This window comes from Mesoplodon mirus (genome assembly GCF_964341445.2).
Source record: "Mesoplodon mirus genome assembly, chromosome: 1".
Classification (NCBI taxonomy): Eukaryota; Metazoa; Chordata; class Mammalia; order Artiodactyla; family Ziphiidae; genus Mesoplodon; species Mesoplodon mirus.
In genome coordinates, this window is record NC_138976.1 from 20,646,195 (window position 1) to 20,670,202 (window position 24,008).

The 24,008-nt window shown below is 45.9% G+C and overlaps 1 protein-coding gene across 2 annotated transcripts; it reads right to left on the reverse strand.

The window, feature by feature from the left end:
* Positions 1-412: 412 nt before the first annotated feature.
* Positions 413-23,639, reverse strand: BSPRY (B-box and SPRY domain containing). Of its 2 annotated transcripts, none has more exons than XM_082618952.1 (6): positions 23,240-23,639; positions 19,947-20,045; positions 12,427-12,657; positions 11,212-11,234; positions 2,988-3,112; positions 413-1,789 (listed from the first exon to the last, which is right to left on the reverse strand). In XM_082618952.1, the coding sequence occupies exons 1-6, from the start codon at positions 23,462-23,464 to the stop codon at positions 1,263-1,265; spliced, it is 1,230 nt and encodes a 409-aa protein (XP_082475078.1). In that variant the 5' UTR covers positions 23,465-23,639; the 3' UTR covers positions 413-1,262. The 2 variants fall into 2 exon arrangements, with proteins under 2 accessions (XP_082475078.1, XP_082475077.1); XM_082618951.1 differs by having other exon boundaries at positions 11,212-11,237.
* Between the last annotated feature and the right edge of the window lie 369 nt (positions 23,640-24,008).

Sequence of the window (24,008 nt, forward strand, 5' to 3'; positions counted from 1 at the left end):
CACCCGGTGTTTCAAGGAAATTATTGAGCAAACTGAAGAGTGGGGAGGGCTCTGGCCCCCATCTTTGAGCCCAAGAGCCTTATAGGTAAGTTGCAGGTAAGATTGCCTTTGAACTGTGTTCCCAGATGAAACAAAATGAGAGGACCACTGTTCTAAAGTGACCTCCTCCTCAGGGGACAGGAGGGGACTTGCCCTTGGTCCCCGCAATGCAGGGCACAGAACCCTGTCTCCAGGCTCTTTCAGCTGTGTATGCTGAGCTGCCTCCCGCCTATACCTGGGAATGTGCATGGGGGTGAGGAAGATATCCCTTTCCCAGCAAACATACCACTAAGGTCTGAGCTGGCACCTGGTAGATTTGCCCAATTACCAACAAAGAACATGGAAGAAATTTTCAATCTTTGAAAACCTTTAATAATGTACATGTTCCCTAAGGCTGGCCCTCTTACTCCCTCAGCCCTTTCTGGCTTGAAGGCCTCACCCTGGTCCCCACATTATGTTAGAGAAGGCGTTAGTTGGGAGCACGCATCAGCTGCAGCTGGGGAAAAAGCTCGTCCTTGTTGCCACGGGTGGGTGCTGGCTGGAGCCCTGCCTAGTCCAAGGCAGCACTGCTGATGGGTGTGCTGCAGCCAGGCTACCTGGAGACGGGGTCCCCTCAGTCTTCCCAGTGGCTATGCAAAACCTGGGTGAGGACACAGCCCTACAGGCCGGAGTCCTCTGGCCAACAGCAGCCTGGCAGGAGTTCTAAATCCCTTCCAGGTTGTCCTTGTGCCAGAAAAATATTTCCTCTGTATGCCATGTCATGAAAAGGACTGAGAGACACTGAACTGAGGGGATGATAGAGCTTTAGCCACAGGCTTTTCTGCCAGAGAATGGCATCTACTGGGGGCAGTGCTGCTCCAGAAGAGTCTATACCACATGCATCCAGACACCTGTCCATCCATCCACCATCCATCCATCCATACGTCCACTTGCTGGCCAAATATTTATCGCACGCTCACTATGCACCACGTACCATGCTGGATGCCAGAGATAAAGTGGTGAACAAGACACCCTCAGAGGGGCAGATGCACAGTGCATTTGGGAAACCAAGGCCCAGGGAGTAGCAGGTTCCCCACAGATACCCAGCTTTTAATGGTTGTACCCAGAACCCCTCCTAAAAGCTGCCCATTGGGCACAGGCAACATCTGGGAAAAAGACACTGGGTAGAAACATGGCCTGAAAGGGTGGTGGGGAGGTAGACCTGGTCTCCCCATGGCCAAAGGTCAGCGGACGATGGAAATGGTCTGGTCAGCCACAGCAAAGACTGGGAAGAGGGGCCCAGGGAAGGACGCGTGGTGGGTGTGGAGCACCGTGCCCGAGGCTGGCTCGTAGAACAGCAGCTCCTGTGCCTGCAAGTCCAGCAGCACCCCCAGCTGAGCTGGGCAGCGCAGCAGTGCCAGGGGCTCGTGCTGCCCATCGTGTGAGAAACGGAACTCCTGGTCGTAGCGGGAGAAGACCCAGGAGAAGGCATTGTAGCCCAGACGAGAGTCACTGCCAGAACCCTTGCGGGGCAGCTGGCCTAAGGCCACACCCACCTTATAGGCACAACTGTTTTCGACGTTCACCATCCAGGCATGCAGCCCAGCCTGGAAGGAAGTGGTGGCCAGGGCATTGGGCCAGTGGTCAAAGCGCTCTGGGCCATCTGCACAGGTCTTGGACTTCTTGGCGTTGAAGGTCAGGGTCCTTTGATCATCTGACAATTGCAGGAAGGGGCTGACAGTCCTCTCGTTGATACGCACGTCCTCCGTGCCTGCCAGAAAGAATTCTCAGACTTGCCCAAGGCCCACCCTCAGCCCTAACCTGGCCCTGCCATGTAGCAAAGGGCTTCCTCACCACTCACTGGCAGATAAGCCATTTACTCTCTCAGCCTCAGATTCCTCATCTGTAAAATGGGGATCAGAATAGGACTTATCACAGGGTGGATGTGAGGATCAAATAAGATGATCCATGTAAAGTGCCGAGCATTAATAAGTGCTCAATAAATTGTGGCCATGATCACAGTAGTTATTATTAGTCCAAGACCCTCATCTGTTAACTTTGATAGATATAAGACCCAGAGAGGAGAAGCGAGTTGCCCGAGGTCACACACCAAGTTGGTGGCAGGGGCAAAATGAAGACCCAGCATGTTGTTCCTACATTTAGCATCTAACACTGATCATACCGCATTCTAGTTGGGCATATCTGCAGTTTCCAGATCAGACTTGTCCTAGCGACATGGTTCCTGGAGGCTTGGAAGCATCAGATATGCAGTTTCCTACAACTACCTAAATGGGACTGCTGGCAGATCAGGCACTATCGGATACCAGAATCTAGAGATGAGCTATAGCTTGTACTAACGTTTTAGGGATGACGTGCAGGGAGGGAGAATTAAAACTGAGAAAAATTCAATCCATTAACCTAACCTTACTGTGAATTGTGAAAATACCACAACGGGCAGTGTGGAAGCTTCCATCTGGCTTGGGGGAAGCCTGCTTTGAGAACCCTCCCACTTGGGGAATTCCTGGAGGCAGGAGACCATGTTAGCTGGCCTGATCAATGTTAAGTTAGTAAGTGAGACGAATCCAGGCAGCTCAGTTCTCGCTCCAGATGCTCTCCAGTTGCCCATCAATTATATCTTCTTAAAGAGAAACTAGGTTTCCAAGAAATAATGCTGAGCTCTTGCACTAGGGCAGGACTTAAGGAGGAAGTAATTTCCAGGAACAAGATTTATCCCAGACCCAACCACAGAGCAGGCTGGTCTGGAAACAGGGAGGACCTGGCCCGCTGCCCCAGGCCTGTCCAGAACCTTGACTCCATAGACAAGCCTGCATCCAGTATCACTGGTTGCTTAACCGGAGATCCCAGATGCACCGGTCCCCACTGTGACCCAGCAGCAAGCCCCAGACAGACAGACAGACAGACAGAAGCCCAGTTGCTCCAACTGGTGCCAGGCTCCAGCAGCTCCTAACCTGAGAGGGACCCGAGAACGGCTGTCGCCCAGAGCTGGGTCAGTAGTGGGCTGCGAGTGCACTTCTCGTTAAAGTTTAACTTTTCCGACTCCTTGGGATCCAAAATGCCCTCTGCTTCCTCCGTCCTTATGCAGGGGGAAAAAAAAAAAGAGATTTAGGAAGGTTCTGGAAATGTATCTGGATCAACACAGGAGGGGGACAGAAGTCAAATCCTCTTCCCACGAGGGTGACACAAAGAATGGCAGCCAGGCCCCACACAGGAGCCCCAAAAGGGGGTTGGAGCCAAGAGAAGGTGGGCATTCCCTTTATGCCCTGGAGCCTTAATTCCAGCAAGGCACACGGTTTACAGGGAGGTAAATACTTGGTGCCAGTATTAGAACTTGTAGTCAGTGTGTCCTATGGGGGAAGCAACTTGCCAGTGTCTCTGGTGAGTTAGCAGCAGAGCTGGGAGGAGGACCTGAGCCTCTTGTGCCGCAGTCTTTCCGCTCCACCGACCTGCGTGGAGAAAATCTTGCCTTCCTACAAAACCTATTGCAGCAAAATCTACTGGTGTGGTCAGAAGGTACAGCCATTCCTCTCCTCTTAAAATGCAAACAGCCCTGAAGGGTCACGCAAGAAGGAACTATCAGTGATCACCCCAACCACAAAGTAGTCATAGCACTTTGCTCCCAATAACTACCTCTCTTCAGCTCACAGGGGGGACTGGGTTTTGTTGGAAGGGATATGGGAACATAAGATGCTTAGGAGGGGAGTACTGTCATTTATTAAGCAGCCAGGCTCTGGGCTTGCTGTTTTCTATAGAGAATCTCATATGATCTTTGCTATAACCTGGGAGGCAGTTGTTATTCCATTTGACAGGAAAGAATGGAGATTCAGAGAAAGCACCCAAGCTAAAAAGAAGACCTGGATTCAACTGTTGCCTCCATGCAAAAACAGAACAAACCCAGGCTGGGATCCAGGCACCATTCAACATAATCCTTCCCCTGACTTGAAGTAAAATCTGAAGGGGTGTGGGGCAAAGTGAGGGTTCGCCACAGGGCTTCACAGACCTCTGAACTGGCTTCTGAGAAAGCCAGTTTGGGTAGGGAGAAAAAGCTCCCAAATGAGAATGTTTATATTTGCCTAAAGACGTCTTTAACAATATACAGTATGCTTTAGGCCTGGCCTATATAATGATTGCATGCCAGGAAAACAATTAGACTCAAATCAGTGATGTTCTTTCTCTTGGTAGTTATGACATATCAAAGATTAAAATTGTCCTGTGTCTCGTGTTTCAATGTACATGTGTGTATGTGAAGTCTTAAATGTTTTAATAGTCCACAGCTAATCAGCTTATTGTAATACTCTATGTATAATGAGAACAATGTCTTGTGTTTTCATCCCTTGTGAATTCACAATTCTTACTTGTTTTCTTGTCATAACAAAACCAGTAATATTTTCCTGTCTTGACACCTTGATTTTTAGTAGGAAATATATGAAAAGCGGGGTTCTCATTGCAGTGGCTTCTCTTGTTCCCACTGTCTCTAATCCCAAAGATGGCCTTTGAGCTCAGGCAGCAGAGAAGTGACAGCACATACTCTCTTCCCCAAATCTTGTGGCTCCGTCCATAAACAGAGGACGGGGGAGAGGGTGGGGCATGTCTCCTCATAGATGTGAGCTCTTTTGTTTTAAGACTGACACTGACTGCTCTGGCTTGGGAGGAGCGAGGTTAACAGAGCCCTAGAAAAGCTGAAAGCAGGCTCTGGTTACAAAGGTTCCTTGTGGTCAGGACAAGAGAGGCTCTGTTGCCATCTCCTCAAAGCACTGAGGCTGGCTCTGGAGAAGCCCCAGCCAACAGGTGAGGAGGAAATAGGAGCTGGTGTCAGCCATGCTAAATCATCATCAGAGCAAATCTGAGGCCAATCGTAGACACTAGAGTCTAGAGAACCAGCTGGTCCAAGTACCTCATGGTGCAGAAGAGAAAACTCGTGACCCCAAAGGAGCGGGAGTGAAATGGGACTGGGACACAGCAGGGCCCTGGCCAGGACCAGAATACCCAGTCGGTGCAGGGGAACCTGCTGCCGTGGCAGGCCAGGGTTGAGCTCAGCCACAGATGTGGAAATAACCTTGGGGGCCAACAAATAGGTTTTGAAAACAGTACGGTCATCCCTCCATATCCTGAGGGGACTGGTTCCCCCACAAACACTAAAATCCATGGGGTGTTCAAGTCCCTTATAGTCAAGCTCTCTGTATCCGAGGTTCCCCATATGCAGATTCGAAAACATTCAAATCCATGTTTGGTTGAATCTATGAATGGGGAAACCATGGAAATGGAGGGCCGACTCTACTTTGAGAGTATGCACCCCCAGTCTAAAGGCACAAAGGCACAAAGGACTACAAACAAATCTTGAACTCTACTAGTAGGTTTGTCAATCATACTATGGGTTTAGCAACTCTCAAACAACATTGCATGTATCATAGGACTGAACAGATGAATAAATATATTGGAAAGGAAAAATCCAGTGGTGTTTGACTGGAATTAGAAGTTGTGATACAAACTCAGGAATAAAAAAGTTACATGCACATACACTCCCTAGCTCTGTATACTGTCCACTGGGAAGGCCTGGAAGCAATGACGCATTAGTAGCAATGAACACACCTAATGGCTCAATCTTGGTTTTTAAATACAATTCCCCACTAAAAAAAACCCAAGACACCCTGGAGAAATTAGCTGATTCCAGGCTGAGGCAGGAAAAGAACACGTTGAGCCTAGGATATCTTCTTGTGCCAGAAAGCAAGAAAATACTCAAAGAATGATGAGGAGTTGTCAAAAGGACACAGGATCTGGCTTGAAGGGGCTCCTACTGGCCAAATCTGGGAGACTTTGAAGATCAAAATTAATAATAGTTATTATTATATAACAGATTATAATGCACTGAATAAAATAAGAATCAATGAGTCTATATTGATACTAAATAAGTGAATAAACAAGCAAACTAAGTCCTAGACACAGCAATCAGGCAACAAAATAAATGAATAAAAGGAATCCAAATTGGAAAGGAAGAAGTAAAACTGTTACTGTTTGCAGATGACATGATTATACATAGAAAATCCTCAAGATGCTGAAAACTACTAGAGCTCATCAGTGAATCTGGTAAAGTTGCAGGATACAAAATTAATATAGAGAAATCTGTTGCATTTCCATACACTAACAACGAACTGTCAGAAAGAGAAATTAAGGAAACAATCCCATTTACCATCACGTCAAAAAGAATAAAATACCCAAAAAACCCCAAAAAACAAAAAGAATAAAACACCTAGGAATAAACCTACCTAAGGAGGTAAAAGACCTGTACTCAGAAAACTATAAGACACTGATGAAAGAAATTGAAGATGACACAAACAGATGGAAAGATACACCATGTTTTTGGATTGGAAGAATATTGTTAAAATGACCATATTACCCAAGGCAATCTACAGATTCAATGCATTCCCTGTCAAAATACCACTGGCATTTTTCACAGAACTAGAATAATTTTAAAATTCTTATGGAAACACAAAAGACCCCAAATAGCTAAAACAATCTTGAGAAAGAAGAATAGAGCTGGAGGAATCATGCTTCCTGACTTCAGACCATACTACAAAGCTACAGTAATTGAAACAGTATGGTACTGGCACAAAAACAGACACATAGATCAATGGAACAGAACAGAGAGCTCAGAAATAAACCTACAAGATGAAGGAGGCAAGAAGATACAATGGTGAAAAAACAGTCTCTTCAATAAGTGGTGCTGGGAAAACTGGGCAGCTACATGTAAAAGAATGAAATTAGAACATTCTCTATCACCATATACAAAAATAAATTCAAAATGTATTAAAGACCTAAATATAAGACTGGAAACCATAAAACTCCTAGAGGAAAACATAGGCAGAACACTCTTTGACATAAATTGTAGCAATATTTTTTTGGATCCATCTCCTAAAGCAAAGGAAATAAAAACAAAAACAAATGGGGCTTCCCTGGTGGCGCAGTGGTTGAGAGTCCGCCTGCCAATGCAGGGGACACGAGTTCATGCCCCAGTCCAGGAAGATCCCACATGCCACAGAGCGGCTAGGCCCGTGAGCCGTGGCCGCTGAGCCTGCGCGTCCGGAGCCTGTGCTCCGCAATGGGAGAGGCCACAACAGTGAGAGGCCCGCGTACTGAAAAAAAAAAAAAAAAAGGACCTAATTAAACTTAAAGGCTTTTGCACAGCAAAGGAAACCATCAACAAAATGAAAAGACAACTTACTGAATGGAAGAAAATACTTGCAGATTTATATGACCCATAAGGGATTAATAGCCAAAATATATAAACAACTCATACAACTCAAAAACAAAAACACAAAAAAAATGGGCAGAAGACCTGAATACACATTTTTCCAAAGAGGACATAACAGATGGCCAACAGGCACATGAAAAGATGCTCAATATCACTAATCATAGGGAAATGAAAATCAAAACCACAATGAGCTATCACCTCACACCTGTCAGAATGGCTATCATCAAAAAGAATGCAAATAATGTTGGCAAGGATGTGGAGAAAAGGGAATTCTTATACACTGTTGGTGGGAATATAACTTGGTGCAGCCACTGTGGAAAACAATATGGAGGTTTCTCAAAAAACTAAAAATAGAACTACTATATGACCCAGCAATTCCATTCCTGGGTATATACCCCAAAAAAACCAAAACACTAATTCAAAAAGATAGATGAGCCCCAACGTTCATAGCAGCATTATTTACAATTGCCAAGATATGGAAGCTACCTAAGTGTCCATCAACAGATGAATGGATAAAGAAGATGTGGTACATATATACAATGGAATAGAACTCAGCCATAAAAAAAAGAAATTTTGCCATTTGCAACAACATGGATGGACCTGGAGGGTATTATGATCAGTGAAGTAAGTCAGACAAATATTGTATGATATCACGTATATGTGGAATCCAAAAAACAAAAACTGGTGACTATAACAAAAAAGATACAGGGATATAGAGAACTAGTGTTTATCAGTGGGGAGAGGAAAGGAGGGATGGGCAAGATAGGGGTACAGGATTAAGAAGTATAAACCATTATGTATAAAAAAAAGCTACAAGGATATATTGTACAACACAGGAAATATAGTTAATATTTTATAATAACTATAACTGAATTATAACCTTTAAAAATTGAGTCACTATATTGTACACCTGTAACTTATATAATATTGTATATCAACTATACTTCAATTAAAAAAACAAATTTAATATTGTATGTCAATTATATTTCAATTTTAAAAATTAATATCCCTGGGGCTTCCCTGGTGGTGTAGTGGTTAAGAATCCGCCTGCCAATGCAGGGGACACAGGTTCAAGCCCTGGTCCAGGAAGATCCCACATGCCGCAGAGCAACTAAGCCCGTGCGCCGCAACTACTGAGCCTGTGCTCTAGAGCCCGCGAGCCACAACTACTGAGCCCACGTGCCACAACTACTGAAGCCCATGCACCTAGAGCCCGTGCTCCACAACAAGAGAAGCCACCCCCATGAGAAGGTCGTGCATCACAATAAAGAGTAGCCCCAGGGCTTCCCTGGTGGCGCAGTGGTTGAGAGTCCGCCTGCCGATGCACGGGACACGGGTTCGTGCCCCGGTCTGGGAGGATCCCGCATGCTGCGGAGTGGCTGGGCCCGTGAGCCATGGCTGCTGAGCCTGCGCGTCCGGAGCCTGTGCTCCACAATGGGAGAGGCCACAGCAGTGAGAGGCCCGCGTACCACAAAACAAACAAACAAACAAAAAAAAGAGTAGCCCCGGCTAGTCGCAACTAGAGAAAGCCCGCTTGCAGCAACGAAGACCCAACGCAACCAAAATTAAATAAATAAAATACATACATTAAAAAAAACCCTAATATCCCTGATAATGGGACAAAATGACATTATGTGTCCCCTGTTATGATGGACTGAGGACACATCACTTATGAAATATTCCTGCTCAAAATATATAACCTGAATCTAATCATGAGATAACATTAAATAAACTCAAATTGTGAGATATTCTATAAAACTGTCCTCAGACTCTTTAAAAGTGTTTAGAAAATAAAAGGTTAAGGCACAATTACAGATTTTAAAAGACCAGATGGATCAGGGGGAAAAAATCCAAACACTGTTAAGAACATTCTTAGTACAACTGGCAACATTTGAATACAGACTGTATATTAGATAATAGTATTACATAAACATGAGTTTTCCTGAATTTAATAAGTAAACTGTGGGGGAATTCCCTGGCGGTCCGGTGGTTAGGACTCCGCGCTGTCACTGCTGAGGGCCCGGGTTCAATTCCTGGTTGGGGAACTAAAATCCCACAAGCTGCGCAGAGCAGCCAAGATTAAATAAATAAATAAGTATGCTGTGGTTATGTAAGAGAATGTCTGTTCTTCAGAAATCCACATTGAAGTATTTAGGGATTAAAAGTTGTGCTTTCTGCAACTTACTCTCAAATAGGTCAGAAAAGAATAAGTTGTTTTATATATACATTAGGTAGATAGATAGATAGGCAGACAGACAGGAAGACAGACAGGAAAAAAGAGACAGATAAGAAACAGAGAGAGCAAATGTGGCCAAATATTATCAATTAATATTTCTAAGTTCAGGGCTTCCCTGGTGGCGCAGTGGTTAAGAATCCGCCTGCCAATGCAGGGGATACAGGTTCGAGCCCTGGTCCGGGAAGATCCCACATGCCGCGGAGCAACTAAGCCCATGCGCCACAACTACTGAGCCTGCGCTCTAAAGCCCATGAGCCACAACTACTGAAGCCCTCGTGCCACAACTACTGAAGCCCATGCGCCTAGAACCCGTGCTCCGCAACAAGAGAAGCCACCACAATGAGAAGCCCGTGCACCGCAACGAAAAGTAGCCCCCGCTCACCGTAACTAGAGAGAGCCTGCACGCAGCAACGAAGACCCAAAGCAGCCAAAAACAAATAGATAAATAAATAAATAAAATATTTCTAAGTTCATTATACTATTTCAGCAACTTTTCTGTAAGTTTAAAATATTTCAAAACAAAAAATAAAGATAAAACATTTTTTCAAAAATCAGATCAGCTTGATATTGAGGACAGACTGTTAAAGGAAGATGCTGAAGATAAAGGAGAAAGAGAAGACTAGCAGAAGCATGGAAAGACTGTAAGGAGACAGTAAATTAAATTTAGGAGCATCTGTTCTGAGGAATAGTTCAAAGACTTTCCAAAAAGTGAGGTAAATATAAATGTACTGATATGGAAAGATTCCAAGATAGACAGCCTGATAAGTTATAAAACAAGTATGAAACGATCCCATCTACGTTTTCAAAAAAAAAATTTAAGAGGAAAAAAAAATCCCACACACTCTCCTATAACTAAACACAGGAAAGCCTACAAGACACACATCTAACTGTTAAAACTGATCACCACTGGGAACAGGATTGGGAAGAGGTGATGGAGACATTTTAAATTTTAAATGGTTTTAAACTGGTGAAAAATTTTTTCTTTCTCCCATGTACATGTATTGCTATTGAACTTAAATATAAAAATAAAGAAGAATGGACTGTGCTCCCCAAGTACAGCTCTGAAATCTCACACACACACTGTAAGAATTTAATTTCTTTGCCTGGAAAATTACACCCTCTTGGCCACTTCCTCAGGCTCTTGGATCTCAGAACCTTTCAGAACTCAGTTAGGGCCTGGCGAAACTCTTTTATTATTGCGTAATTAAAATGAAGTTTTGAGTGGTAATGCAGACTTAAATTTCAAAGATTCTTTCATCAGAGAAAGGGGAAGTGAGGTAGAGAAGACAGTACTGGGTCAGGTGTCAGGTGTGGGTCCAAGCCCCAGCTCTGGGGCTTAGGCAAGTCCCTTCCCCTCTTTGAGCCTCAGCATTCTCATCTGTAGATGGGGGTGGGAAACTCCTTCCACAGGGTGATTGTACGTTTTTCAATAGGATAATATTTAAGAAAGCCCACAGCAAGCCTCTGACTCATTATTTATTTCACTGCCCTTCCACATGGGTCTAAAGCGGCTCTCCAAGCTAGGGGCAGGAAGACCCTCGTCCATTGAGCCTGGCTTCAGGGAAGGTACTCAGCTGCCCGCCATGAGCGTCCTCCCAGGAGCAGCAGGGCCTGACGGCAATGGACTAAGAAGAGGCCTAAGGCCGTGGTTTCCGTGACTGCCCAAGCAAATACTGGGGGCCATACTCACCTCTCAAAAATCTCCTGCTCCTTCTGCTGTGAGAAAAGAAAGCAGAGTCAGGCTTGGCACCAGAAACCCAGCAGGCAGTCATCAAGACTTAAATATAATCAACTTGCATGGAGGGCTCCACGTGGACAGAAACTCTAGAATACAAACGTCTACTCCTTCTTTAAGACCCCGCACGAAACTCTATGGATCCTTCTTCACATACCTCCCCCATCAGTGAACCCCTGTCCCCTGTGTCCCACGGCATCCTGGGTTTCCCTCAGCTACACTTCAGGACAATCACATATTTATTCAACATTTCATCCCCCACCAAGCCTGTCACCGGCTCAACGGCTAGGACTCTTTCTGAATCTTCTGCTGTGACTGTCCCAACGTTTGGGGCAGAATGTGCTCGGCACATGGAAGCTGTGTAATGAAATGAACGCACAATCTGGGACAGTTACGGAAACCGCCCCCCTTGAACTGCAGCGGGACAGCTCGGTTGTTCCACATTCTCATTTCTATGCTTGGCGCATCTACTCAGATGGCGCACTGTCACCTTAGAACTGCAGGTACCTGTGTATCTATATAAAATACTTTGAAAGGATATGTACCAGCATATTGGCCATGGTAATTTCTGGGTGTTAGGAGTGAGGATGAGCTCTGTATTTGCAGTGGACCCCTTGTCAGTGCAGTGTTCTCTCTTCGAGCTTCTGGTCTCTCTCCTCCTCCCCACTTCCTTTAATAAAACTGTGACTCTTGTCTTTCAGGCATCAGCTTCTAAGTTGCTTAATTCAGGAAGCCTTCCCTGACTACCACTCCCTCAAGGCTGGACTGCAGGGGCCCCAGATCCCAGTAGCGCCCTCTACCATAGCACGTATCCCTCCATATCCTAATTATCAGTTCTATACATTTGTCTCTTCCATAAGGCTGTGAGTTGCTGACAGCTGTATCCTATACCTCCACCCCATAGCACAATGCTTGGCATACAGTAAGCACTCAGTAAATATTTGCTCACTATTGAAAGAATAATTACCAAGTGCAAAAAAAAAATCCATATAGTTCTATTGCCCCGTCTCATCCCTTTTCCAAATTAATCATTTTCCACCTACCTCCTACCAATAAACATTCTCCAAATTATCATTTTCCACCTACTTCCCACCAATAAACATTCTCAATGTTTTCAGACCCTGGGGGAGTCTGGCCAACTGGCTGTGTCTTCACCCTTGCCTGACTTACAATCAGCTGGAGGTCATCCAGATGGGTGAGCATGTCCACCAGGCTGGTGCGGATGGTGTCGAGCTTCTGCAGTGCCTCGGCCCAGTGTACTCGCTGCGTCAGTATACTCTGATGGGCCCGCTCCTCTTCACCGTGCACCTGTTCCAGCAGCCTCTGCTCCTCGGTCTCACACAGACTCCTCACCAGACCCAGCCGCTGGAGGACCAGTTCCCGTGCTGCACTGGCTGTGCTCTGACAAAAGGTAAAACAAGGAGTCCTGGCAGAGCCCCAGTCAAGATTAGGAGGGCTTGGGCTCAGCCGGAAGGAGTGCTGAGATCGATTAGCAATGTCTGCCACGGGTACAGTAAGGGCAATGCTTAAACAGTGCTTAAACCATCCGAGCCTTAAGATTTCCCAAATGTGGTTAAGGGTAAAGAACTTTGAGATCCAGACATCCAGGCCATATCTCATGGAGCTAAGATGACAGAATGAACGAGCTGGGCAGGACTTACAGATCAGCTGGAATCACCTGCTTTTCACAGTTGGGAATCCCAAGGTCAAGAGACCAAGGTCAGAGAATCATAGAATTGCAGAGCAGAAAGGACTAAGAAGTCTTCCCCATCAACAGGATGCACACCAACAGTGGTCCAGTTAATATTTTGGCCATGGCTGAGGACAAAAAGCTCATTACGTCCCAAATCTGTTCATTCTAACTGCTTCCATGATAGAATTCTCACCTTCCACGCAGGAGGGCTGAAATCAATTCTAAGTCAATGAAGTTAACATGTGTCCCCTAGCAGGTAGCACAGCATCTAGCACAGAGTAGGTGCTCAAATATTTACTGAATGGCTGAATGGGAAAGTTTCTTCCAACTAGTAAAAGATCTCTTGGGAGTGCTCACATGCCAAGTCAATGGCAGAGCAGGGGCTAGAACCCAGTTCTGTTGACTCTCAGTCCAACACTATTCCCCTGTACCAATGCCATCTGGTAACCTATCCTCCTCAAAGGCACTGTTGCATGAAGCTTCTGCACTCTTGCCAGACAAGTGAGAGCAGAACTGTTTCCTTCATGCCAGAAAGTCACAGGTAGCCAGCAGCTCTCCTCATTCCCTGCCCCTGAAGACCTGCTTCAGAAGAAACTGAGACCCACAGTTTGCCCAGTGGAGAAGAGAGAGTGGCTGAGTGAATGGCCAAGTGAACCCAGAGATTCAGACTCCAACTCCAGTGTTCTTTTGAGGCAACATAAGGCAGTGGTTAGGAAATTAGGCTGTAGAAACAGTGCCTGGGTTTAAATCTTAGCTGTTCCACTTACTATCTGTGGAACGTTGAGCGTATTACTATCTTCCCTGTGCCTCAGTTTTCTAATATGTCAAATGAGGATAATAATAGTACCAACCTCATAAGGCTATTGTGAGGATTAAATGAGTTAATACATATAAAGTAAATAGAACAAGGTCCAGCACATAAATATTTGATTACATTAGGTGTTGCTCTTCTCTCTATGCCACTTCAATGCCTTTCCCATGGGTGGGTCTCTGCAGCCACATTTGTACTTCGTGATCAGGACCAAGGACAGACCCAGTATGCACCAGATACTCCCAGACAAGAAGGCTGCAGTCAATTTCAACATATTTCTTGTCATTCCCAGAAAAAAATAGCAGAGAAAAAAAAAAACTTTGCTCACCACAGATATGCCTGAATAAACTAAAATCCCTCCCAGAACAAAACACAGAAGTGCTGGAAAAATAGCTCAAAACATTCTTTTAAAAGTGAAGCTATGGCTTCCCTGGTGGCGCAGTGGTTAAGAATCCCCCTGCGAATGCAGGGGACACGGGTTCGAGCCCTGGTCTGGGAAGATCCCACATGCTGGGGAACAACTAAGCCTGTGTGCCACAACTACTGAACCTGAACTCTAGAGCCTGTGAGCCAAAACTACTGAGCCCACAAGCCACAACTACTGAAGCCTGCGCACCTAGAGCCCATGCTCCACAACAAGAGAAGCCACCACAGTGAGAAGCCTGTGCACCGCAGTGAAGAGTAGCCCCGCTTGCCACAACTAGAGAAAGCCCGCACGCAGCAACGAAGACCCAATGCAGCCAATAAATAAATAAATAAATAAATAAATAAATAAATAATTTTTTTAAAAAAAGTGAAGCTACTCTGGCAGCTCGGGAAAGGAAATCCCCTGGAGTCCAAAAGTAGAGAGGAAACTGAAAACCAGTGAAATCAAGAGCTGAGGACTCAACTAGTTGCCCTGAATAGGGCTTGTGATTTACTTTAGAATCTTATACTCATCTAAACCATCATACAAAAATTAGAGCACAATAAAGACCTCTCTGATCAAAATGGAAAACTTCTGGGACTTCCCTGGTGGTCCAGTGGGGAAGACTCCACACTCCCAGTGCAGGGGGCCTGGGTTCGATCCCTGGTCGGGGAACTAGATCCCGCATGCATGCCGCAACTAAGGAGTCCACATGCCACAACTGGGAAGCCTGCATGTGGCAACTATGAGCCCGCATGCTGCAACCAAAGATTCCACGTGCTGCAACAAAGGATCCCACATGTCGCAACTAAAGATCTGGCGCAGCTTAAATAAATTAATAAATAAATGAAAATGGATAACTTCCTATGAATGAGGGAATTATTAAAAGATGTACTTTAACTAAAATATTGGACAACATGTAAGACCTGAGGGGTTATTGACTGAAAGCATTCTTACGGTACTTGTATCATTCGGGTTGATTCATTTTAGACATTATTTATTTGTGTTAAAATCTTAAGGGGACCAAAAATAGACTGTAAATAGAAGGTATAACTTTCAAGCTAGCACAGGGAAAAAGGAGGGAGGAGGGGTTGATTAACTCAACAGAAGGAAGGAAAGGAAGAAAAAAAGCATAGAAAAAGTGGACTACATAGAAAACGTAAAATAAAATGATAGCCATAAATCCAAGTATATCAGCAATCACAATAGTGATAAATTGATTAAACTCCCTAGGTAAAAGGCGGGGATTATCAGACTGGACTTTTTTAAAAAAGGAAACAAAATCCAGTTTTAAGACATACACCTAAAACGTAAGAACATAAGAAGTTGAAAGTAAAAGGAAAGAAAGCAATATATCTGGAAAACACTTGTTAGCCTAGTAACGAACAAAGGACAAAATAGTTTTTAAGACAAAAAGAATTCCTGAGCATAAAAGGTCACTACAAAGTGATAAAAGGGACGTTTTACCAGGAATACATGACAAATCTAAATATACACATTTAATAAATATCACCAAAATATAAAAAGAATTGACAGAATTATAAAGAAAAATAGACAAGTTCACAGCATAGTATGAAAATATAAATGCCCTTTGCCAGTAATGAATAAATCTGGCAATAAAATTAGTAAATATAGAGAAGATTTGAACCTATCGATAAGCTTAATTAATATACATATATAGAATCCTACACATTTTTTCAAGTGAATGTGAAACGTTCACCTAAATTGACCATCCTTTAGGGCATGAAGCAAGTCTCAACAAATTTCAAACAACTTCTATCATACACATCACAATGCAGTTAAGTTAGAAATCAGTAAAAAAAAAAAAAACCAAAAAAAACCACATATATTTGGAAATTTTAAAGCATAAATAATTAATAAAATAATAAAAAATCTAATAACATAGCAAAACAAGAAAGTCATAATGGAGATTTTAAAATACTTGTAACTGAATGAAACTGAAAATACTATATCAAAATTGTGGAATGTCCCTCTGTCAGTATCTAGAAGGAAATATATAGCTTAAATGATCACTTTGAAAATGAAAAATGACTCAAATCAATAGACTGTGTTCAACGCAGGAAGTTAACAAACAACAGAGTAAATCCCTAAAAAATTGAAGGAAAAAAATTATAAAGAGAAAATAATAACGAAAATAGAAGCAATCAAAAGAGAACTTCAATGAGCTCTGCCCATCATCCACCCATCTACCTGCACCTGTGTTCATACATTCTGTCTTCCCTATTTCTGTGGGTAAACTGCCCGTGCTCTTACCTAAGGCCAACGCTTCTACTTATTTACTAGATCCCATCCCCTTTGCTATACCAGATTATCCCTCTTCTCCTGCATCACTAATTTTCCCCTGTCTACTGGACAATTCCTATCAGCATACACACACAGAGTAATTTCCCCCATCTTAAAAACAAAGCAAACATATAACCCTCTTGATCCCATATCCCCCTTCACTATCATCCCATTTCTCAGCTCCCTTCTACAGCAAAGTTCCTCAAGAGTCATCTAGGCCAACTATCCCAAATTGCTCTTCTCCTACCCTCTCTGAAACCCATGCTAATCAAACTTTCAAGGCAATGCTCTACAAAACTCCTCTTGTCAGGATCTCCAGTGATGAGCATGTAACTAAATAGTCCATTCTCATTTCTCACCTGACTTGATCTCTCTGCAACATTTGACACCAATGATCTCCCCCACCTCCTTGAAACCTATTGTGGGACACAACACACTCTCTTAGTTTTACTCCTAGCTCATTGATTGCTACTTCTTGGTCTACTTTGCCTGTTCCTATCTTCTCAATGGTTAAAGGTTGAAGTGCCCTAGAGCTCAGCCCTCGGACCCCTGCTTTTTTTTTTTTAAGTTGTTTCCACTTTTTATTTATTTATTTGGCTGTGTCAGGTCTTAGTTGTGGCACGCGGGCTCAGCAGTTGTGGCACGCAGGCTCTCTAGTTGTGGCACGCAGGCTTAGTTGCCCTGTGGCATGTGGGATCTTAGTTCCCTGACCAGGGGTCGAACCCATGTCCCTTGCATTGGAAGGCAGATTCTTAACCACTGGAACACCAGGGAAGTCCCCCTGCTTTTTTCTATCTGTACTTATTTAGAGATCTCATCCTTTCCCATGGCTTTCACTTTATACACTCACTTGTACACTGATGAATCTGAAATTTATGTCTCCAGCCCAGCCCTCTCCCAACTCATATATCCAGCTACCTATTCAACATCTTCACTTGGATGTCTAATAGGCATCTCCAGCCTAACACATATACAGCTGAACTCCTAATCTCCTCCTCCACCAACCATCACTCTACACGCAGTCCTTCCCCACCTTGTTAAATGGCTGCTCCATCCCTCCAGTTGCTCAAATCAAAAAAAGTAAGAGTTTTCCTGACCCCTCCTCCCTTTTTCTCATGGCCTACATCCAATCTATCCACAAATCCTGAGGTTCCTTCCTTCAAAAAAGAAACACACACACACACACACACACACACACACAACTTCTCACCATTCCTACCACCATCACTCAGGTCCACACCACTCATGTCTCTCACCTGGATTACTACAACAGCTTCTTAATTGGTCTCCCTGCTTTCACCTTTGCTGCCTATGGTCACTTCTCAACACAGCAGCCAGAGCCTTCCTTTTAAATCTTAAGTCATATTGTCTTATTTCTAATGACTTCCCACCTTCCCCAAATAAAAGGCAAAGTCCCAGCCTTTTACCCAGCCTTTTGACCGGTGAGGATTCTACCCAGCCCCCTGCACTGCTCGCCTCTAATTTCATCTCCTTTGCCTTCTCACTTGTTCACTCTGCTTCAACCTCATAGGCCTCCTGGCTGCTACTCCAACTTGCCAGGTACACCCCCACCTCAGGGCTTTTGCACTTGCCTTTCCCCCGTTTTGGAACACTCTTCCCCCAGATATATGGTCCATTCCCTCACCTCCCATAAATTCTGTGCAAATATCAATCTTCTTAACTAGGTGATTCCTGATCACAGCATATGCAATTACAACCCCCATCCTCAACATGACCAATCCCCCTTCCTGTTATATTTCTCCATAGCACTTATCACCTTTTGATATAGCATATATTTTATTTGTTATTACCCCTCTCCCCTGACTAGAATGTAGGCTCCATGAAAACAGAAATTTTCGTACGTTTTGTTCACTGTGGAATCTCTAGCACATAGACCAACAGTGCTTAGTGTGTGGTAGGTGCTCACAGAGATTTCTTAAATAATTAAATAAATGGCAAAATGTTGTAAGTATTCCCCGACAAAAGCTTCTATTTGACATTGTACTGAGGTCTTAGCCAGTGCATTTAAGACAAGAAAATAAAAAGGCTGAGGAAAAAGAGAGTGAGAGAGGGAGAAATCATCGTGCAGAGAAAAGCAGAGATGTACACAGAATAGCTGCCTAGACTTCTAGCAGCTTGCTCGTTCCTGGTTCTAGTCCCCTTTAGGTTCTGAAAGACTCTTGTATCAGGCCAAGAAATCCTCTGTTTTGCTTATGCCAGTTCAAGTGGGCTCTGTTCCTTGCAATCAAAATCATTTATTTATTTTTTTAATTAGGTTGGCCAAAAGTTCGTTTGGGTTTTTCCGTAAGATGGTATGGCAAAGCCTGAATGAACTTTTTGGCCAACCCAATACTAAAATAGTGCCAAGCCTGCTCCATGTACTTTGGGGGAATGAGGGAGGGGACGTGCAGGAAGAAATTCATAGCCCCTGCCCTTGAAGGTCATACTTGAGAGTAAAGATGTAGCAGTGGCAATGAGTCAACTGAATAAATGATCCGCAGTGAGGTGTTGCAAAGGGATCACCTGCTGAGCGTCAGAAGACCCAGCTCATAGAACTGACTCTGGCAGGAGGCTGTGAGTCACTTAACCTCTACAGGACCCATTTCCCCATCTGTAAACAGGGATGTTACTACCATCTACTGCATAAGATTGTCATAAAGAATATGCAATGTAGGGGCTTTCCTGGTGGCGCAGTGGTTGAGAGTCCGCCTGCCGATGCAGGGGACACGGGTTCGTGCCCTGGTCTGGGAAGATCCCACATGCTACGGAGCGGCTGGGCCCGTGAGCCATGGCCGCTGAGCCTGCGCGTCCAGAGCCTGTGCTCCGCAACAGGAGAGACCACAGCAGTGAGAGGCCTGCGTACCGCAAAAAAAAAAAAAAAAAAAAAAAAAAAAAAAAAAAAGAATATGCAATGTAAAATCCATAGGTTATTTTATAATACTGGGGCTGAGGGCTTCCCTAGTGGCGCAGTGGTTGAGAGTCTGCCTGCCGATGCAGGGGACGCAGGTTCGTGCCCCGGTCCGGGAAGATCCCACATGCCGCGGAGCGGCTGGGCCCGTGAGCCATGGCCGCTGAGCCTGCACGTCCGGAGCCTGTGCCCCGCAACGGGAGAGGCCACAACAGTGAGAGGCCCGCGTACCGCAAAAACAAAACAAAACAAAACAATACTGGGGCTGAGCACAAAATAATTAAGATGATAAGGGAATGCTACCCTTCCTGATCCTTTACCTGAAGAAAGTCATCTTCTATCGGAGTCTTTGCACCAAATATGTGCTGGGAATAATCCACTCTGCCCAGATGGCAAAACCAAGGCTCAAAGAGAGGGGAAACCATCCTTCCTGGGCATCCAACTTTGCTAACAGCACAATGAGTCTGTGAGGTTGGGAAGGGACCATAGACTGGCCCAAGCCCCTAAGGCTGAGGTCTTATCCTAGGAGGGGGCCCAGAGGAGGAGGGAAAGCAGAAGAATTACCTACCACTGCTCTCTGGTTCTTCCCTGGCAGGACGTCAGCCACATACTTGGTGATGGTAGCACTCTGTAACTGCAGCCTCTCACACTGGTCCACAATCTTGTTCTGCAGCACAAATGACACCCATGGTGTCTTTTTTTTTTAACTTCTTTATTGGAGTATAATTGCTTCACAATGGTGTGTTAGTTTCTGCTTTATAACCAAGTGAATCAGTTATACATATACACATGTTCCCATATCACTTCCCTCTTGCGTCTCCCTACCTCCCACCCTCCCTATCCCACCCCTCTAGGTGGTCACAAAGCACCGAGCTGATCTCCCTGTGCTATGCGGCTGCTTCTCACTAGCTTGATCCACACTGGTCCATTCACTCCATTCCAATGACTTTTTTCCTTTTACCCCACCTCAGCCACCCACTCCCACGGTCATTACCTCAGACCTCATCATTATTGAAAACTATACAGCCTCCAAAATCTTCATTTCAAGGATCCTGCACCCTGCCCACCACTTCCCATCCTTCTAGATCACGTACCCTGGAATCTCCATTCCAACGATTCTTCAGCTTAGATGGAGTCACCAATACATCAGTCTTACCACTTTTCACTGTCCATCATCCCCTTCTGTGGCCCTACTTCCCTCTTTATCCTTAAATCTGGTGGCCCTTTATTATTCTGTCTCTCCTCTGGACACTTCTGGTCTCCTCTACTTCTGCTGTTCCACCCAGATCACCTTTATCTCTCACAGGAACTGCTGTTAGAGTCTCCTAACTGGGCTTTTATTCTTGACCACGCCCCCCCCCCCACCCATTAGCCACTGCCACCTTTGGTAAGGAAATCAGATCAAGTCTCATCCCAGCTCAAAACCCTCCAATGGCTTTCCAATACACCCACAGTGAGAACTTAGCCAACAAGGCCCCACCTGATGGGACTCTGCATATCTGCATATCTCTCCAATGTCACCTCCTACCACTCCCCACACTGGCCTTCTTACCATTCCATAAACACACCAAACTTGTCCTGACCTCAGTGCCTTTGCACCTGTTGTTTCTTCTGTCTCCAGCAGTCTTCTCCCATATATGTCTTGCTCCCTGACTCCATGTTACCTCTTCAGAAGCCTTCTCTGACCATCCCCACACCCCATTCCCTTACTTAGCTTATTTTTCTCCCCTGCGTTTTCACTCTCTGACTGTATGTCATGGGTCTGTTTACGGTTTTTGGTATCTGCCCCCCCCCCCACCTCAGGCACATAAGCACCATGACTTTGACTTTTTCTCTATGTCCTACAACCTGGAAGAGAGTTCCTATACATGGAAGGCGCTGAATAAATATTTGTTGAATGAATAACACCCACTTCCTTGGTCACAAGAGTTTCAGCAGCTCACAGCTCCCGAAGCTGTGAGCATCGGCCATGAGAGCAGGGGAGAGTTTTAGAAATGAAGAAGCTGAGGCTCACAGAGAAGTTACTTGCCCAAGGAGGCATGGCCAGGCCCCTGCTTTGCTACTCCATTTCTCCAGGTAACAACTGGAGCCCTTCCAAGCGGCAGTTCCTCCACCATTTCCCCTGAGAGCTTTGCCCCAGTTCCATCTGCCAAAGGGCCACTCAGCTGTCTCTTCTAGGCAGCTCCTGTAAATCCTTCCAACCACAATTAGGAATCAGTCTTACACTTCACCGGTCCAAATACACAGTTAAAGAACTGAGTCGACTGGAAGGAAGCTGTGGTCACCACACACCATAGGATTGAGGGAACTGAGACTAGCTTCTGAAAAGCTACAGGGCAGGTATCCAGAAGGTAAGAGACAGGTTGTTGAACTGGGGCTGATTTTGCCCAGTTCAGTAACAATCTTGCCCTGGGGCAAAATTTCTTTGCTGGCTGGAGGGACAGGGGAAGCCTGCAAAAAAGCCACAGTCTACTCAAAATTGGAGGGAGAGAGGGCAAGACACATCTCCCTCCAGGAAAAGAAGATGAATATGCTAAGGGCCTCAGCAGGGTTCAGGGAAGGCGCCCTGCTCCGGGGCAGAGTGCATTCCAAAACAAGCAGCAGGCCAGCCACCCTGGCCCAGGCTTCACTCCTTCTACCACTCAGATTCAGCCTTGATGGAAACTTTTTTTTTAAGGTTTTATTAAATTCTCACTCCCATTAGCATCACTTCCTCCCTCCAACCACTGAAGCAGAGGTGGTTTTCTCTGGCCTAGTCAATGACTCCCCTGGTCCAGGCCCTGAACATTAAGAAACTTGAAAAAGTTACTCTCCTCTCTGGGCCTCCGTTCCCCCATCTGTAAAATGTAGGGCCACTGCTTCAAAGGTCTGGTTGGAATGAGACAACGGATATTTAGGTGCTTTGGAACTTGCAAAGTCTCTATCCATTGTGCAAGTTCATTATACCACATTATCCAAGCTTATTTTCATCATCACTATGGGGAAAGTGGTGGCAAGTAGGACCAACCAGGAGCCTTCAGGTGCCATTGAATAACTGAATCCCTCGTCCCAGCACCCTGTCAGGTATGTTTATTACTATCCAGTCTGAGCCCTCTGGCCTCACAGCTGGGCAGAACTCCAAGGAGAGGTTGGGAGAATCAAATTGCAAGGAAACCCCCAGGGACCACAGCTGGGGTGGAAGGAGGCAGGAAGCCCCATGGCGACTTGACTCTCCAATCTCAGGGGAGGTTGGTGACAGGAGGGTGGCTAGCTTGGAACCAATCTGGAAGTGGAGGTTGGGAGAAAGAAACCCTAGGTGAAGGGTTCCAGTAGGAACCTCCCGATATCTTCCCCGCCCCCTCCGTTTACCCAAGTGAAATCGGCTTGAAGTACAGTCCAGGCCAATCCTGAAAGGGAAAAGAAACCACCTTACCAGGAAGGCTGAAGGGTGGATGAGGGGAGGGGCTTTGAGCCGAGGGGCTAAGGAGCGAGGAGGGGCCGAGTTTTATCAAGTTACTAACGGGGCGGAAGCTGGGGCACACCTTGTCCCGGGCAACTGGAGCAGTGGAGCCCTTTATTGCCCAAGGCCAGCCCCATCGCACAAAAACTCTAATAAAGGCCCCCAAACTACAAATGAGGACACTGAGGCTCAGAGATTACGAGACTCACAGGGAGGACCTGATGGAGGTGGGACTCGAACTCAGGTCAGCCAGACTCCAGAAGCCACACCCTTAACCGCCTCGTTCTACAGCCAGTGCCACTGCGGAGCCTGGACTCCCGGACCCACTGCTGGGTCCCCGCTGGGTCTCGCCCAGCGCCTCCCCGCCGGCGCCCCCTTCTTCCGGAGGAGCCCGCCGCCCACCAGCTCCCACGTCCGCTCACCCGCAGCTCTTCCGCGCACTCCTCGGCCCGGCGGATGCGGTGCCCCCGGCAGCGGCCGCCCAGTCCCGCGCAGGCGGCGCACACGGGCCGTCGTTCAGAGCAGCAGAACCACCTCAGAACCTGGCCGTGTTCGGGGCAGAGCGGCCCCGGCTCGGACCCCGACCCCGGCCCCGGCCCCGGCCCCGGCCCGGGCCACAGCCCCTGCCCTGCACTCTCCACTGACATGGCCGAGCGCCCGGCGCCGCGCAATCCACCTGTCGCAGGTGGCGGCTGGGCGGGGCCTTCCTGAGCCCGCCCCCGGGCCCCGCTGAGCGCCTGGTACGCTGGCCGCGGCTCTTCCTCCCGCCGGGCTCTCGCAGCCGGGTGGGCGTCCGCCCACACCCCGCCCCACCCCGGGACAGACCCCGCCCGCTTCAGCAGTCTTTTAGATTTTTTGCTGAATTAAATCGCGTTTTGTGTGTGTTTGTTTTATAATAAACATAAAACACAAAATATTATGTGATTGTAGGAAACTGAGCACTATTAACTGAGCACTTATTAAGTGCCATGATTTTGCTAAGCGCCTTACAAGCATTCCATCATGTAATACAACAGCTCCTTTTCACAGGCAACTTTAAACAAGTTGCTTAAAGCTAGGTTCTGGTGTCAGACTGTGTGAGCTCAAATCCCATTTAGCTGCTTACTGGCTGAGTACCCTCCAGTGTCTCACCTGCAAAACGGGCATTACGTGGGTAATTACCTCACAGACTTGTGCTGAGGATTAAATGAG

Bases quoted from the DNA above. Each gene is read 5' to 3' on its own strand.
- BSPRY (XM_082618951.1), bottom strand. From the start codon at position 23,464: ATGTCAGTGGAGAGTGCAGGGCAGGGGCTGTGGCCCGGGCCGGGGCCG. The intron at 11,238-12,426 runs GTAAGTCAGGCA...CTTTTCTCACAG, and splicing joins TGGATGACCTCCAGCTGATT to CAGAAGGAGCAGGAGATTTT. The intron at 3,113-11,211 runs GTGAGTATGGCC...CCCCTGCATAAG, and splicing joins GAGCAGGAGATTTTTGAGAG to GACGGAGGAAGCAGAGGGCA.